Source organism: Neopelma chrysocephalum, unplaced genomic scaffold (assembly GCF_003984885.1).
Source record: "Neopelma chrysocephalum unplaced genomic scaffold, ASM398488v2 Primary Assembly neopelma1_23, whole genome shotgun sequence".
Lineage (NCBI taxonomy): Eukaryota > Metazoa > Chordata > Aves > Passeriformes > Pipridae > Neopelma > Neopelma chrysocephalum.
Window position 1 is genome coordinate 26,789,878 of NW_020897691.1, and position 16,272 is coordinate 26,806,149.

General features: G+C 39.1%; 1 protein-coding gene across 13 annotated transcripts in view; it reads left to right on the plus strand.

Annotated features, from left to right (window-relative positions):
• The window catches only part of PTPRK (protein tyrosine phosphatase, receptor type K), a 397,175-nt gene that overhangs the window by 79,864 nt on the left and 301,039 nt on the right, over positions 1 to 16,272 (plus strand). For all 13 annotated transcript variants that reach the window (XM_027691497.1, XM_027691405.1, XM_027691440.1 and 10 more), the window contains exon 2: positions 5,448 to 5,570. In XM_027691497.1, coding sequence (XP_027547298.1) covers positions 5,448 to 5,570 — 123 coding nt within the window. The remainder of the gene's footprint in view (positions 1 to 5,447; positions 5,571 to 16,272) is intronic.

Sequence of the window (16,272 nt, forward strand, 5' to 3'; positions counted from 1 at the left end):
GTTTTTGTGGCTGGGCGGGTCACAGGGGTGGCTTCTGTGAAGAACAGCTAGAAACTTCCCCTGTGTCTCATGGAGTCAATGCCAGATGGCTCTAAGACGGACCGGCTGCTGGCCAAGGCCGAGTCAGTCAGTGACAGGGGTAGCATCTCTGGGATAACAGATTTAAGAAGGGAAAAAATTTGTGTGACAGCAGTGGTAGCTAGGGAGAGAAGGGAGAATATGTGAGAGAAACAACTCTGCAGACCCCAAGGTCAGTGAAGAAGAAGAAGGAGTTACTCCAGGTACTGGAGCAGAGATTACCCTGCAGGCCATGGGGAACATCCCCCTGCCATCCATAGAGGTCTGCGGCAGAGCAGAGATACACCTGCAGCCCCTGGAGGACCTCACAGAATATACCCAAAAGAGGCTGTAACCCCTTGGGGAAACGCCCATGCTGGAGCAGTCTCCTGGCAGGACTTGTGATCCTGCATGGGACCTACATAAGAGCAGTTTGTGAGAAACTGCAGCCTGTAGGAAGGCCTCATATTGGGGAAGTTTGTGGAGGACTGGCTTCCAGGGGAGGGACCCCATGCTGGAGAAGGGGAAGGGTGTGAGGAACCCTGCCCTTGAGGAGGAAGGAGAGGGAGAGAAAACATGTCATGAACTGATCACAACCCCCATTCCCTGTCCCCCTGCACCACTGAGGGCCAGGAGGTAGAGGAGATCAGGAGTAAAGTTAAGCCAGGAAAAAAGGAAGGGGTGGGGAAAGGTTTTTTATGATTTGATATTATTTTGCATTACCCTACTCTGATTTGATTGCTAATAAATTAAGTCAAGTCTGGTTTGCCCATGATGGTAATTGGTGTATGATCTTTCCCTGTCTTTATCTCGACCCACAGGTCTTTTGTAATATTTTTCTCTTCCTTGAGGAGGGGAGTGATAGAGCAGCTTTGGTGGACACATGGTGTCCAGCCAGGGTCAACCCACCACAAATAGACGATGTGTAAACCTTGACTATATGATCTGTATTAAATTTAGTTTAATTTTGGGGATTTTATGATTAATTTTAAGATTGAATTTAGATTAATCTCGATGACCTTGTTAGTTAGTGGAGCTTTAATTTATTTTCTGAGAGTTCAGTGTGGGATATTAATCTTTTTATAATGAACATTTAAGATTCATTATCTTTTATAAATGAAAATGGACATGTAGGCAGGAAATTTTTTGAGGCTGGTATGATTTATCACTTATCTTTTAGAAGGACATTGAAGAGGAATGTGTGAGTTCTAGGTCTGTTTAAGCTGAACAGCGTTTAACCTAGTGAAGAACTGTTAAACCTAGTTAAGCTTGTGGGAAAAGATAATGGATACAGTGAATTGTTGATTTGCTTGGCTTCTGTGGAATGTAAATGTTTCCCAAATACTTTGTCAGCAACTGAACAAAGTTGATGGACCCAAAATACTATTAGTTGGACAAAATAATCACTTAAAACTCTTTCTGTCTTCCTAGCTTACCATTCCAGCTCTTGATGGGGCATTTGTTTCCAACTGACTACCTGATTTTTCTTTTTGTTTGTCTTCGATTGTTGAGGTGACTTGATGGCTGCTGCCACCACTGCAGGTTTGGCAAGTCATGGCTCTGGTTGATACTGCCACATCTGGCTCTTCTGGGCTGTATCCTGGGCAGTGTCACTTGAAAGGAGGAGGTGCTGCTGGCTGCCTTGCATCCCAGTCCTTAGGCTTACATCAGGCTTCTGAGGTCAGACCAGTCTGGTGTATTGCTGCTCCTGCCACCTTTTTCAGAAGCATGATATCAGAAATCTAAGGTTAATGTGGATTTAGGGAGTGCAAGCTCCAAGAGCATTTAAATGTCAGCACTGTGTGCTTCCAACCAGGAGATTGAGCAGAGGTGCACAAATCACTGTGGGGTGATGTGTGTGTTGGTAGGTATGCATAAATTCAAGTAGCAGGGTAATATTGAAGATAAATTTCAGGTTACACATCAGCTGTAGCTAAAGGAATGGGGTGGTGATATGTAATGGGACAGTGGTTGGTAGTGAAGTACCTTTTTATAGAGTTTTGGGGGATGTTAGAAATGGCTTAGTAGGAGATGCCTAACTTGTCATTTGTAGGATATTAGCAGACTGTTGTCAAAACGTTAGGCTACAAATATGAGTGGGTATTTGAGTTCAGTTGTTGAACTTTGCTGGAGGTAGTAAATGTTCATCAAGCTGATCCACTTTCTTCTCTGAACAGCACTGTTACATTATTGCGGAGAGTGGCCCAGTAGCTGAATTAGGTGCTAATAAGTCCTGACCTACAGTATACTTTTGTCACATATGATTTTATGTTTGAGTGGTTCAAGATTGATTTAAAATGATATGGTTTTGAAAAAATGAATGGGAACAAAACATATCACTGCAGGTTTCACTCACCCACCATCTCTTCTCCTTGTGTTTTCCACACAGCATGTTACACTACATTTGTCTCTTAGTGCCTGGAGTTACTGGAATAGCACTCAGGCAACTGACTGCTAAAACAGAGAAAGGGTTGTCTGAATTTGCTCATGGTTTAAGTCATAAGGAGTAGTCTGCAGAGGGTTTAAAATGCTTGGTTTGACTTGTGTTATACTGGGTAAATCACTACTGCATTGGCTGTTACTTGACTTGGAATGTCTCGGTATGTTGGTAAGAGGAGGTGGTGTGCTTCATGAGAGGAAGCCATTGGTTTAAGCAGTTGTTACAGGGTCGATTTTGTAGTGGGTTGATAATCTGTACTGATAAACTTTGCTCATGTGCATTTGGTAAATGCACACTTTGCTTGTTCTGTGGATGCAGCCATGATGTGCACATAAGGAGGTTTGGATTGCTTACTGTGTTTTAACAGGCACATTGTTATTGCTAATCAGAACCCTGATAACTAAAATTAATAGTGGGTACAAAGACAAGCAATTAAGGACATTCATCTTCCAGATGACTCTAAAAGATTCATTGGTAGTTTAAATTTATATACTGAGGGCACTTAAACCATTAAAAAGGGTAATGGGTGCCCTGCAGGCATGTGCTTCAAAGCCATATGTCATTTTGGTGCTGGGACATCAGACTGATAACTTCCCTTTAAGCGAAACTGCTATTCATTTATCAATTAAATATTGAAGGAAAAGTACATTTTTTGCTGTAAAGTGATCATAGAAGTGTATTGTAAGCTAAATCAAACCCCAAGATTTATGTTCTAAGCCTTTTGAGCTTTATCATAATATATGTTAATTAGAAAAGTCTCTCAGTGGTAACAGAGGGCACTGGAGTTGAAACTTTGAAAAGTATAAATGTTTCTTTGTAGCACAAATATTTCTCTTCCTGTGCCTTGCAGTCTTTGACAGTGATGTAGCAACCAACTTAGTACAGAACATGAAATGTTGGGGTTTTTTCTGCTGTTGCTGTTGATGCTATGCTTATGTTGTCACAAGGTGATGTTTGAGCAAGTTTTTAAACATAGAGATGAAAATGAAATTTTAAGGTTTTACAGTACAAGGTTTAGCATGAATTTTGCTACAGTGTAGAATTTTCATTCTGTCCTGGTGTTGTCCTTGCCAGCTGAAACAGTGGTTAACACGTAGTTCTGGGAGTGCCTGGGAATGTATCTGGCAATGGTTTTTGGTGATGTAGGGATTAGCTAAAACTTGGTTTTGTCATTCATTCAAAATGACAAAAACTTTTGCAGATTTGTGTGAACTATTTGAGTTGTCCCTAACTGAAGATGAAACAATCTCGGTGTGGGACACAGTATAGATTTGCTTATGAAATTTAGGAAAAGAAATTTCCCCTTCCCTAAATACGAACACTGTTTGTACAAACTCTCTTCATGTTATGAGATATTTGAATATTCTGCTTTGGGTAGGTTAAAATTATTTTTTATTCTCAGTTTGGTGACGTGCATACCCATTCCTCCTTTCCTTTTTCTCTGGCCTTTTTGAGTTCCAGACCGTGTATGTCTTGTACAGAGGGCAGAAATGAGCACAGGCTGTAGTTCCCGATGGCCCTCAATCTCCCCTTTCCCACCTCCAGTCTATTTGCCTCCAGACTGTAGTGTGAACTGGCGAGAGCCTGGCAAGCATGGGAGGGGGTTGGCAGCTGGTGCAATGGTGGTGACACATCTTATGGCGACACTAGAATTTATTGTAATAAGGGGGTTTTGTTTGTTCTTGGGTCTTGCTGTACTTGTCCCATTTTTTGTATTAAAAAAGTTAGACAACAAAGTCCAATGCAAATGCCCCTGTTATTCTAGAAATGTCTTAACAAAATAGGCTTTTGTTGTGGCTAGAGTTGTTAGTTGGGTTTATATACTCGAACTACTGAGGATAGGGAGAAGATGCAAGAAATATCCCACCTGATTTCCAAGAATTCTCTATAATCTAATTCTTGAGGTTTTATATAACTGCTTTCTGGATTAAGAAATATTGCTTAAATAATGATGAATGCATTGTTTTCTCTTTCATTCTCTCCTGCTACTGCCTTTTGTTTTTGAGCAGGAGGAGAAAACTTGAGGGCTTTGTGCCATGCATATAGAGATAACAGCTGCTGCAGAATTGTGTGCATGACATCTGTATTTTCTCGCCTTTATGCTCTGCTCTTTCTTTGACCAAGCTCTTTTGATTCCTTTGTTTATTCCTTCTCAAACCTTGATCTATTTCTGTGATCATCATACTTTCTTCTCTCTTTTCCCCAACCTACTTAATGGCCTTTAGTTAAGAATGCAATAAAAAACTTACTGAATGAGACAGAGCAGACATTACTGCGTTACATGGGAATTTTGGATTTTTTCCTCCCGTCGTTTACATTCCTCCCATTCTTCTTTCTTCCTGTCACTTCTCCTCTCAGCTTTTGTTGTAAGGTTTTCATATCCATTGTTTGTGTGACCCTGAAAAAACACTTTGTTCTGTTACGCTAGACTGATTTAGTAAAGCAAGATCTCAATTCATTCTGCACAAATTATTACGTTTCTAAGTAAATTTTAATTATTTTGTCTGTTTTGGGGACAATATTTATCCTTGTTGCTGGTATTTGGACTGCTTATACTTTCAATGCTTCAGAATTTTTGATTTTCATCTATCATTTTTGAGCCTGGTCCATTATTTTCTGTTTCCCCTGTGGTTTATATAATGTGTTGCTTTTTGTCACACAGACATCGGGATAGATTTCAGTTGGATTGGTGACTTCAGGCTGTGATCTGCCCTGACAGAAGGTGCTCTTGAGGGAAATTGGTTACACAAAGTAGTGATATTTTTACAGAAGAGAGAAGAACACTGATGGATGAGCTGCTTGCAGTTTTTAGCTTTGCACAGGCAAACCTGTGAACTGTGGCACAGTCTGAGTGGGCACTGTAGTTGTGGTGGATCTTGGAGGAACATCTCTGCTTGACTCTTGGAAGATCTCTGCTTTTAAGTAAACTAATAACAAGTTTCTTCTCTAGGGGGATGCACGTTTGATGATGGTCCTGGGCCCTGTGACTACCACCAAGACTTGTACGATGATTTCGACTGGGTACATGTCAGTGCTCAAGAGCCTCACTATTTACCACCTGAGATGCCTCAAGGTGAGAAACCCCACAGATACTGAAGGGATAAGTTACTTAAGAAACTCGGAGCCTCACTGAATATGGTCTCGAGGCCATGCTCTGTGATATCCACTTAAACCTTGATAATGGAGGTAATAAAAAGAAACAAAGATAATAAATATAACAGTCTTTGTAACTGAGAAGCCTTCTTAGATCAAGTCCCCCTTTAAAGTTTGGGGGACATGAGGAAGGGAGAAAGGAAACCATAACCACCTCTTTTTATTCTGTGTGGAATTCCCATTGATGCACAGTCAAAGTCTGCTTTTTACATGACAGCTAAGATATCAATTCAATTATTCAGGTAGGCATTAGAATAAATGCAGGAAAATGGAATACACTGATTCCTTTCTTCCCTTCCCCCAACTCTTATCATCTGAAGGTAATCAGAAAAGCTTTGATTTATGGAAATATTGCTGTTGTTAATTACTATTTAGGACAGGTAATGAATAACTGAAGAGGTGCAGTCTACATGACCTTGCCTGCTCACCTTTGATGAACAGCTTAATCGGCGCTTCCCAGACAGCATGATATGCTGAGAGAATGAAAGCATTTGAAATTCAGCTACATTTTCCAATTAATAATACATTAAGTAATTAATCATGCAGAGGAGGAAAAAAGGTCATGGCTATTTTATTTGTATCTAAAAGGTTTTGTGAAGTGAGATACGTGTGGAGAAGGAGTGGGAAATGTTGCCACACAGAAATAACCTCACCTCTGCACCATTCCTTCCCCTGTTTTTTATGTATTGTTGTGCATTATTAATGGTGGTTGATCTATGAAATTTTACTTCTTAACTGCTGACTAAGTGGGGTCTCCCTGCTTTGGAGTCACTGATACAAGCAGCTGTTACCATGCCCAATATCTTGCAAAATATGTTCACTGAACAAGATCCGCACTTATTTAATGGTCTTCTTGGGGCTTCAGGTTTGCATAAGCAAGAATAAATTTAAAACCCGAAGCCTCAGCATTTGTGATGGTCTCATATTAAAAAAATCAAAACAGTATCTCCGCTAGGAAGGCTGAAATTAGTTACTTTTCAGGTTGCATTTTTCAGAGCCTACATGGTTTTTTTAAAGATCAGAGGTGTATCTTAATTGTGATGGAAGCACCATTTTGTAAAAAAAAAAATAATTTGGTATTCTCACTCCTTAGACATACCTTGTATAGGAAGAAGAGCAATTTGAGGAATTGTAATTTGAATGAATCTAAATGACAAGATAGTTTCTTCTTGCTTATCCCAAATAACATACCTGTCATCCTTAGGCGGTTTTCAGAGTTAAATGACACAGTGCTCTCTGGCATGTGGTTTCTGTTCAGTTCTGCTACAGATTCTTTTTCTCAGAGTGTAGCATGTGAACTCTTTCAGAGGAAGTTCTTTTCTCACATCTGTATGTGAAATTGTGGGTACTCAATAAAATCTGGCAGAATAATGGAATGTTTCAGAGATAGTCCAAAACAGATACAGAAGAAGCTCTGATTATTATTTTTTTTCTCTCTGGTTAGAATGCTAGATTTCTTGTACCACTGTTGATAAGTTTGGTCTTTGGTATCTGAGATCCAGACTAAAACTGAGCAGTCTCATCTGGCAAGCTGCCTTTAAGAAGTTCACAGTCCCCAGATTCTGAAGATCTATGCCATATCTAAATATTTAAGTTCATTTGTGTTTGAAATAGCATGGCTTTAAATTAAGTCTAAAAAGGTAACATGGTTCTTCCTTCAGTGAGTCTGCAGGAAGTGGAACAGCAAGAGGTTCAGGCAAAAGCAGAAGGGAAATAAGTGTGTGCAGTCATCTGCTGTGCAGTGTTTTAACATTGCTGATGCTTCCTGATTACTGTTGAAACTGTAGGTTCAAAAGGATTCTACTGCTCATGAAGAAGTTATCCAAGTAGAATAAGATGTGGAATGAAGGTATAGGTGAAATTATAGGTATAGTATTATAGGTATAGGTAAAATTAAACTACTGCTTTTTCACCTTGAAAAATGCTGTGTTTTATAATCTGTAGAAGCCAGGAATCTTCTAGGGACCACTTTTTCAGTCAGTGAATGAGAGCAGAGAAGGAAAGGGGTACCCAGAAAAACTAAGCAGCAAAGAAACTGAAGTCCGAGGGTAGGGACTGTTTTCTTTCACCTCTTCCTTTCAGGCTCTATAATACTTCAGCTAGGCACAAAGCTCCTTAATGCATGTCCTGGTATTCTCTCCATGGACACCCTTTGTAGTGTGTGGAGCCTTTGTCTTTTACATCTCTTTGGAATACAATGCAATGGGGGCTTCTGGTATAGATTAGTCCCGGGAGGAGCACTGTTTTGCCACTGTGATAGAAAGATAATACCAGTACAGTGAGTATGCTGCTTTCAGGGCTCTAACTTTACCAGATTCACACAGAAGCATTGTAGTTATAAAGGATTATACTCAATTTTCAAATGTCAATTTTCAGTCTTCAGTACATTCAGAAAGTCTTATTAAAAAAAACCAAACCCAAACAACAAAAGACTCCAGAATAAAAACAGTGTGAGAGAGAAAAGGACACATAAAAGAAAATAGGAAAAGGGAAAAAAATTAAAATTGTGAATGTTTTGGCAAGTGCTAAATTGACAAGTGCTAATGTTTTACTTTTGATTCAAGGAGGGATAGTGGTTTAAATCAATGTTGTGCTTTGGAGAGGGATGATAAATCATGGGAAATTTCAGACCTAATGGCATGTGTTTCAGAGTGCTATGAAAATATGAAAACTTGTCCTAATGGAAAACATTTTGCAGGTGTAGCAATAGTAAATGCTATTGGAAAAGCAAGTGTAATTACCTCTGAGTAATTAATGCAACTTCAGATATTTTTTTAGACTGACCTACATGGTATTTCTCAAGTTGTGAGCTGAGGCAAAAGCCACTTATCTTCTGTTATGGGAAAAATAAATGTAGTACATAGTAATTAATTTCGAAATAAAATGAACACTTAGAGCAGGTGCTTGTGTACAGCTTTAATACCAACTTGTAAATTGTCTGAGCTGCAGCTTACATTATAAAACCTTTGGATTACTTACCAAGACCTTGGAAACCACCTGATGTCCAACATTAGCTTTCTAAGAGCATATAAAAGTGACTATGCTAGATCAAGCTAAAGGTTTGCTGCTTTTGAGTGTAGTCATTAGCAGTTGCCTAGGGAAGAGTGCAAAGGTAGGACAAATGAGTGCTGATCATGCCCTGACTGCTCTTCTGCTTCCCAGCTGTTTGGCATTTAGGAATGTTCTCAACTAGAAACAGGCTTTATTAGTGATATTCTCAATGTCCTGTCAGTTTTGTCTTACTGTGTGTGGCTTCCTTGAAGCCTTCTTGTATCTGCTGTGTCATAAAACAGAGAGCCAGGTTTTGTTATGAAACATGGGGAGATGCAGCTCTTCTTACTTGTTTTGAACTCGCACATGACTTCTGTTTGATGCATGTTGGCTTCTTGGAAGGAAGTGAGCAAAACAGAGTACTAACTGTCTTCTCCAACCCATTCAGATTTGTTTAAATACCTTTTGAGTAAAAAATGCACCCTTCTGCGGACATCATTCAAGCTCGAATGGTCCAAGATGATTGAGTTGTTCCCTATGTGGAAGTGGTTCCACAACTGTGGATTTGCATTTTGTGTGAGGCAAGGTTGGTAACCAAGTGTTATATTTTCATAGACATGGTGACAAAAATGAAGTCCGAGCATTTAACTGGTGGTCTTTGTACCTCTAAAATAAAACATTTTCCAGATATTGAAGCTAACCCTTTAGAGCATGTATTATGTTTTCATGTGTATGATTTTTATACATTATACCATACAAGATAGAAATTAGAGAATGCTATTAAGATGAAATCCAATTTTGTTTATGGATATTTTTAAGTTATTTTAGGGGATTATTCATGGTGTGCGGATAACTTAATTTTGCAGAAGACAAAGGAAATAATAATGCTTTCTTATACCACTGGGGATGTGCAAAGGGGGATTTTATCCATATTATTAATATGTTTACTGACGGTTTTACCCTAAGATAGAGAAGATAGTTTATTTACTCAGTTTGGTTTGCCTGTTAAAAGCAACATTATTCTGAAACTATGCAAGGTCAGGGCATGAGAGCCTGTAATAGGCTGTATGATGAGGAGCCACTTAATGAAGGACTTTTTTAATGTAAGGGCTATTACCCTCCTGGTTACCAATGCATTTTGAAGAATGTCTAAATTACAGTGGACAATACTGACTTGCTGCGATGGACATCTTGTTTCTGATCTCTCAGATGGATAATGTGCCTGAACTGGATGTGTGTGTGCTATTTTTTTTTAAATTAGTTTTCTAGAAATTACCAGGAGTGGGGAAAGTTCTTAGGTGCACTTGTCATCTAGCGTGACTAAAGGGGAACAGATTAAATCTTGAAAGATGTTTCTTAGTATTACGGTGTTTTGCAAATGCAAACTTTATTTACAGTGAAGAGTATTGCAGAAATAATTTTTCTACTTTGCAGAAATTACACATGACCTTACATGCTGCCCCATTAAAGAATAAGGCTAAATTCACTACTCTGAGAAAAAGGAAAAGAAACAAAACAGTCCTGAAAAGTAAAACATTTTACATTCTGGTTTAGGTTGATGTCTAGGGGTCCCTGGTAGAAGACTGCACAGTTATTTCAGAATCGAGAATGTATACAGTAGAAGGTACTGGAGATCGGAGGAAGTGTGTTGACAAGTAAGCTTAGGCCACACTTCATGGTAATTTCTTTTTTATGGTTTTTGGGTAGAATGTCTGACTGCTCATTACCACATCCTGTCATTCCCAGAGGCATTTTCTTGTTTCCTCCTTCTCCCAGTTGCTCTGTTGTGCATGTGGTTGTGAACTCATGTGGATTGAAAATAATAACCCAGGGAAAAAAAAGAAGCATGCAGCCTGGGTCAGTTCATTAGCTCAGTTAGTTCATTGTGTAGCTGTAAAAAGATTTATGCTCGTGTAGCTGATGAAGATCTTGGGAGCTGGTTGCATAGGTGGGTACAGGGGTTGTGTAAACCTCTGGGGTACCTGAAAGAAATATGAAAATTCCACCCTTAGATTTACATGGAACTTTAATGTTCCTGTACAAATAGTTTTGAGTATTTATTGTGATCTAAAAGGTCAGTTGTGCTCTATTTAAATTCCGCCTTGTACAGAAAGGAAATAACTTCTGTGTCACCCACATGACCCAAAATGAATTTCAGCACAGACCAGTGTAAGTGTTTATAAAATGTATAAATGAGAAAGGGGAGCCAGAAGGTCACGAATTTTGTGTTTTAATATAGATTTCATATGAATGTAACTCAGAAAGGAAAGCTGTAATGTAAAGGTTATATAGATGAGACTTTTGGCCTTTTACTTCACTTTAACCTGAATTTTTTTTCCCGTAAAAATGAATCCACCAACCCATGAATAAATATGAATTATGTGGATATGTATGGGTACAGTCAGACAAAAGCTAACTGGGAACCAGTGTCTGGTGAAAATAGTGTGTTTCTTGAGGCATGGAAAAGATTGGGAGCTCATCAGCAGGAGAACCCTCACCATGTCCCAAGTTACTAAGCTCCTCCACTATGATGCTGCTCCACACGATGCATCAGTTTGCTGTTTTGCGCTACAGAAGAGTGAAGTTTAAACAGAATGCTTTCTGGATCTCTTTATTTTAATAGACAGGCAAACAGAGTTTACCAGTCCATGGAGCAGTTGGAAATTGTATTTTCAAGATTTTGCTGCTCTGACTTGCATGTAAAGATCAGAGAAACTGTGCGCAAGAGAATTTGTTGACTAGTCCATAGATTGGCAAATGCAATTCAGGAAGGTAGTGGTATTAAAATTTGATCATTGAAAGCTTATCTGGGTCGTTACATTATGAAATTAATTGCAAAAGCTAGGGTCTGGGGCTGGTAAAAAATTCTGATTGTCTCTCCTTCTTTTATATTTATTTATGTTTTATTTAAGGTGACTGAAAGATTTCTTTTTCCTTAGACACTTCAGTCTTCATATATTCCTTTGCCCGAAAAGTTGACTGATATTTATTTCCTGTTTAACTTGTCAATGTACTGCAGAACTGAATTTGTTTGAACTATGTCCTTAATCAGAAAAACATATTTTACTGTTTTTCTTGATCAGTAAGCCTTGTGGTTAGTTTTTTGTCTGTATTATTTGCTAGTAGCATCTTTAACAAAAGGACACCTACCTTGTTAGTCCAGTGCAATTAATGTCTATCCAAAGAACACGTGTAAACATCCTAATGCTATTTGGCTCATTCAGTATAGTGCACTATCAATCTATTGACTAATTCCAAAGATTCCCTGTTGTTCTCAAGTACACTTCACTTGGTATAAAGTGAAGAGAGGAGGGGAGCAGGGAAGGCTTTATAGCTACTGCACAGTGTATTAGTGCTTTTGTACATTTAGATAAGCCATTTCTTGATCAAGAAATTTAGGCATGGAGTTAGTAAAAGTAAAGTTTTTGTAGTAATAGAAATGACTTTCACATATGAGTAACATATATGCTGGTTTTTCGTGCATTGGCACAGATGGATTTATTCTTTTTCATTTGGGTGATAAAAGATGGAACATTTCAAAAAAGATTTCTTGCTGATTTACACAAAATTACTTCACTTTCACCTTCAAGGCCAGCTGTTATACCTGCTTATCTAGAATGATATTTGGTTGGTTTCGTTTTTTCTTTTCCTCTTCTAAGTTGTAATAATATTTTGTTCAGCTTCTACTCTTCCATCCAGTAGAAGCTGTATAAAATGCTGCCTTGTGAGAAACTGTTCGTTCTTTTTCTTTGTTTCTTCTATTTTTTCTCCTAGTTCAATATTTGAAGTAAATTAGTATATTATTCTGAATCTGGACTACTAAATTAAAGCCAGGTGAGAAGTCTGTTTGCTATAGGTAGAGTTTCAAAGTAGTAGGTTAAATTTGGACAAATTCACCTTTGCCATCCTGGTACCATGAGAACATTCATAATAGTATTCTTGCTTGTGACCCAGCCTTCTGTTGAGTGGTGCAGCTTTCTAGCTTCTGATATTTGTATCTCAAGATATTCAAATGGTATTGGTCAGCACTGTCAGTGGGAAGAAATGACCAGTTCTGATCAATCCTTGCAACTCTTTTTCAGGAGCCTGGGCTGTAAGTGGAAGTGTTTCATTGCTCATATGAAATCAACTGCTGCTTCAGCAATTGTGAATGTCAGTAAGAGACATTACCTGGAACTGCTGTTTTGGTAGCATTGTGAAGGGTGAACAAAAAGCAAAATGGTGCTGTACTGGCCTTTCGGAATTGAAGGGAACACAAGGTTTGAATAGCACCTTGGTAGCCTGGGAGGTATTCCAGATTATTTGAGGCATTTAGAGGCATTCAGAATGTGCAAGGCTGGAAGTCCAAAGCACAGCAAAGAGTAGTGCTTGTTTGGTTCCTGCTTGCCTGCATGGAGAAGAGCAAACCAGCCCTTCTTTTAAGTGTATCTGCCTGTTCTGCCATTGTCCTACCATCATTTTCACTCTCAACCTGCTTGTGTGTATGTATAGATATATATTTATCTTTTTCTTCTGAAGGTAACAGTAGTTTGCCTTGCCTTCAAATTTTCTGGGCTATTTTGGAGCGTAATGGAGCATCATACCCCAGTTAAAGTACTGCTGCTTCTCACATGGCTTCATTTGGCTCAGAGCATGGGCACAACTCACGCCCACAGAGCAAGGCATAGGGTCAGCACATCTGGTGATTTTGAACCCTCTGTTTGGCAACCTTTGGCTGAACCCTTTGATAGAAAAATATAAAAATCAGATAACTAGTGTATATGAACTTACTTTATGTTTACATGGCAGCTTCAGTTTGATGGAAGTGTAAGTGTCCTTCCCTGTCCCTACTCACATATGCTCCTATTCTTTAGCTTTGACATTTCTGTAAGTTGCCCTGACTGGAAACCTTATTGCTCTTCTTTCCACTCCCACTCCCCTATGTCCAATTTTTAACAGTCCAATCCATGCCAGATTCAAGCAATAATATAACTACAGCTTGTCATGTAGGAGATATAGAAGAAGCCGGGTTAGAAGTAGAGAAAAAAAGTAAAATAGCTTTACTGTTTGGAAGAGGGTAAATAAAAACAGCACCCGGGAACTATTTGGGGAAGAAAGTGAAGAAAAAAACACTATGGTGTATAAAAAAAAGTGATGTTCAGACAAGATGGAAAAAAGCTCTCTGTAATAAAATGAGTAATGTACAGTGGTTGCTAATGCAGATTATTATTTCTGAAGCAGTAAGCTTCAGAAGGAAATGCTATGTCTTTCTGTGAGCAAGGTGCTGTGGTAACCCTTTGTGTGTGGGTACCTCATGATCTGAGAGACGAATTCTCCTTCCTCGTGTTAACTTCTGATTTTTGTCACATCGGAGATGAAGCCTCTTAGTGGAAGTGAAGCTGTGAGATACTTTGAATTCACTGTAGAGTAAGGGCATTCCCAATCCCACTTTTAGTACAGGACCTATTATACAACTGTAAACTAATATCTGAATTATCTACAAATCAACAACCTGAGCAGTGACAATCCCAACAACAGAAGAAGCAATGCCTATACAAACAAACAGAAAACCATTAGGATGAGATGAAATTCAGTAAGGCGCATAATAGCAAAAAACCCAAAGGGAAGTGATGCTTTCATCCACGTTTTTCATGTACAGTGCCTGAAATTTTCCTATCTGCTTAAATATTGATTTCTGAGCTCCAACCCTTTTGCTGCTCAGCATGTAGTTTATGTTCCCTTGTGTGTTTGTGGCAGGTCTGTGCTGATGCAGCAGTCATTGATGTTTGTTAATGGTGACTACAGCTGCAGTAGTAATAAAACTATTATTTTATAGAACAGATTTTGAGTTAACTGAGAATTCAAACTTTTTTCTTAGGTTGTGGTGAGCTAATGAAACAATTATATTCAGAAAACAGTAAAATATTTAATTTGGGCATTTCTATTATTACTTGTGCAGATACTTGTTTAAGTTGTTGTTATTGAGCTAGTTAGTAAGGCTTGTTTCAGCTCTTGTTTTTTTTCTTCCTTCTTCCCTGCCACTCTTCCCCCACCCCTTGTTCCCTGTACCACCTTTCTACATAGAAATACTTTGAAAAGGCAAATCTGTTCTATTGAGGGTTACACAAACCTAATTTCCAAGCATGTAGGCTGTGAAGAGGCAATGGCTTAGGTGGTGCTTGTTAGAGAAGGAGCAGGTTTGTGTCATGTACAGGAACAGATTCAGTGGCATTGCTTTGCTTTGCCTTGTATGTGATGTTTGTGTTTGTTCCTGAATCTTGCTTAATCATTAGCACGGGTAATGTTGCTGCCACACATACAGTGACATTCAAAGCTGTCCTTCCACCTTCTCCCCCCAAGTCCTGTCTCTACCTGGAATTGAAAGAGTAATGTTGTTTAGGTATGTTTTAGGGTAGATTTTAGAATATTATTCAGAAATTAAATCCATGAAGGACAAGATCCACTAGAAAAATATTACTTTAAAAATGCAATATATTATTTCATTCCAAAACATGTTGTTTCTGTCCAAAGGTGAGTGGAGTTTTATCGAATTTAAACTGTAGTTAAAATTAGCAAGCAAGAAAACTTGAATTAGATAATATATTTTTAATTTGTTAGTCGTTTTACACAGTGTCTATCTTGGAAAAGAAATAAACATATTGCCCTCTCCACTCCTGCCCCTTACCCTTCCTCTTCTTCAAAGATTCTTGTCTCCTTCAAGAAGCCATTCACTGGAGCTGTCAGACATGTCGGGGGCTCAGACGGCCTAGCCATCAAAAGTTCTGTCATCCTACCTGGTGAAGGCAATACCTGTGTTTTATAATACTTAGTAAGAAGTTGAGTTTTCCTGCAGGTGTTTGAAACCTCAAACTCCTTCTTTCCTCAGAGAGGTACAAGCTGGAAATATGTCACAGAATATGCTAAGCTGGAAGGGACCCACAAAAATCATCGAGTCCAACCCTTAGCTCTGCACAGGACCTGCCTCAAGACTCACATCATGTGCCTGAGAGTATAATCCAAATGCCTCTTGAGCTATGTCAGGCTTGGTACTGCGACCACTCTCCTGGGGAGCCAACCACCCTCTGGGAGCAGGCCAGCACTTGCATGTGTCCAAAGGGAGATGATGGGTGTTCTACAGGGCAGCCTATGTGTCATGTGGGAAATTATATGCAGCTTTTCTCATCCCCTCGTTTCTGTTCGTATACTCACAGTGTCAGTTTGGTTTGTTCTCACTTCCCTATATAAGCTTGAACCTGTTTTCATTATAGACGTAACACATGTTCTGGTTGCTTCAGGGCCTGTTGCTGGAGGAAGCCTCTGAGTTTCTTTCAAGAAGAAACCTGGGTCTAGATGATCAGAACTTTGGATATTTAGGTAGTGGCCACATTGCCTTGAGTTTATTGCTTCCCAAGTGGAACAGTCTTCTAATGCACTTGCAGCTGTGCTTGTGTCCCCAAGTATCTCCTTATGTCCTGCAGCTTACCATCCATGTGCGGTGCCTGAGGTGTTATCCTATAAATAACATCTCTTAGGTGGACACAGAATGTCCATTTTAGTATTTCCAATAGCACAAACTGAAGAAAGGAACATCATATGAACAGTGGTTGTCAGCAGAGCTCCAGAGGAGAGCTGGACCAGGTATGATGAGTTAT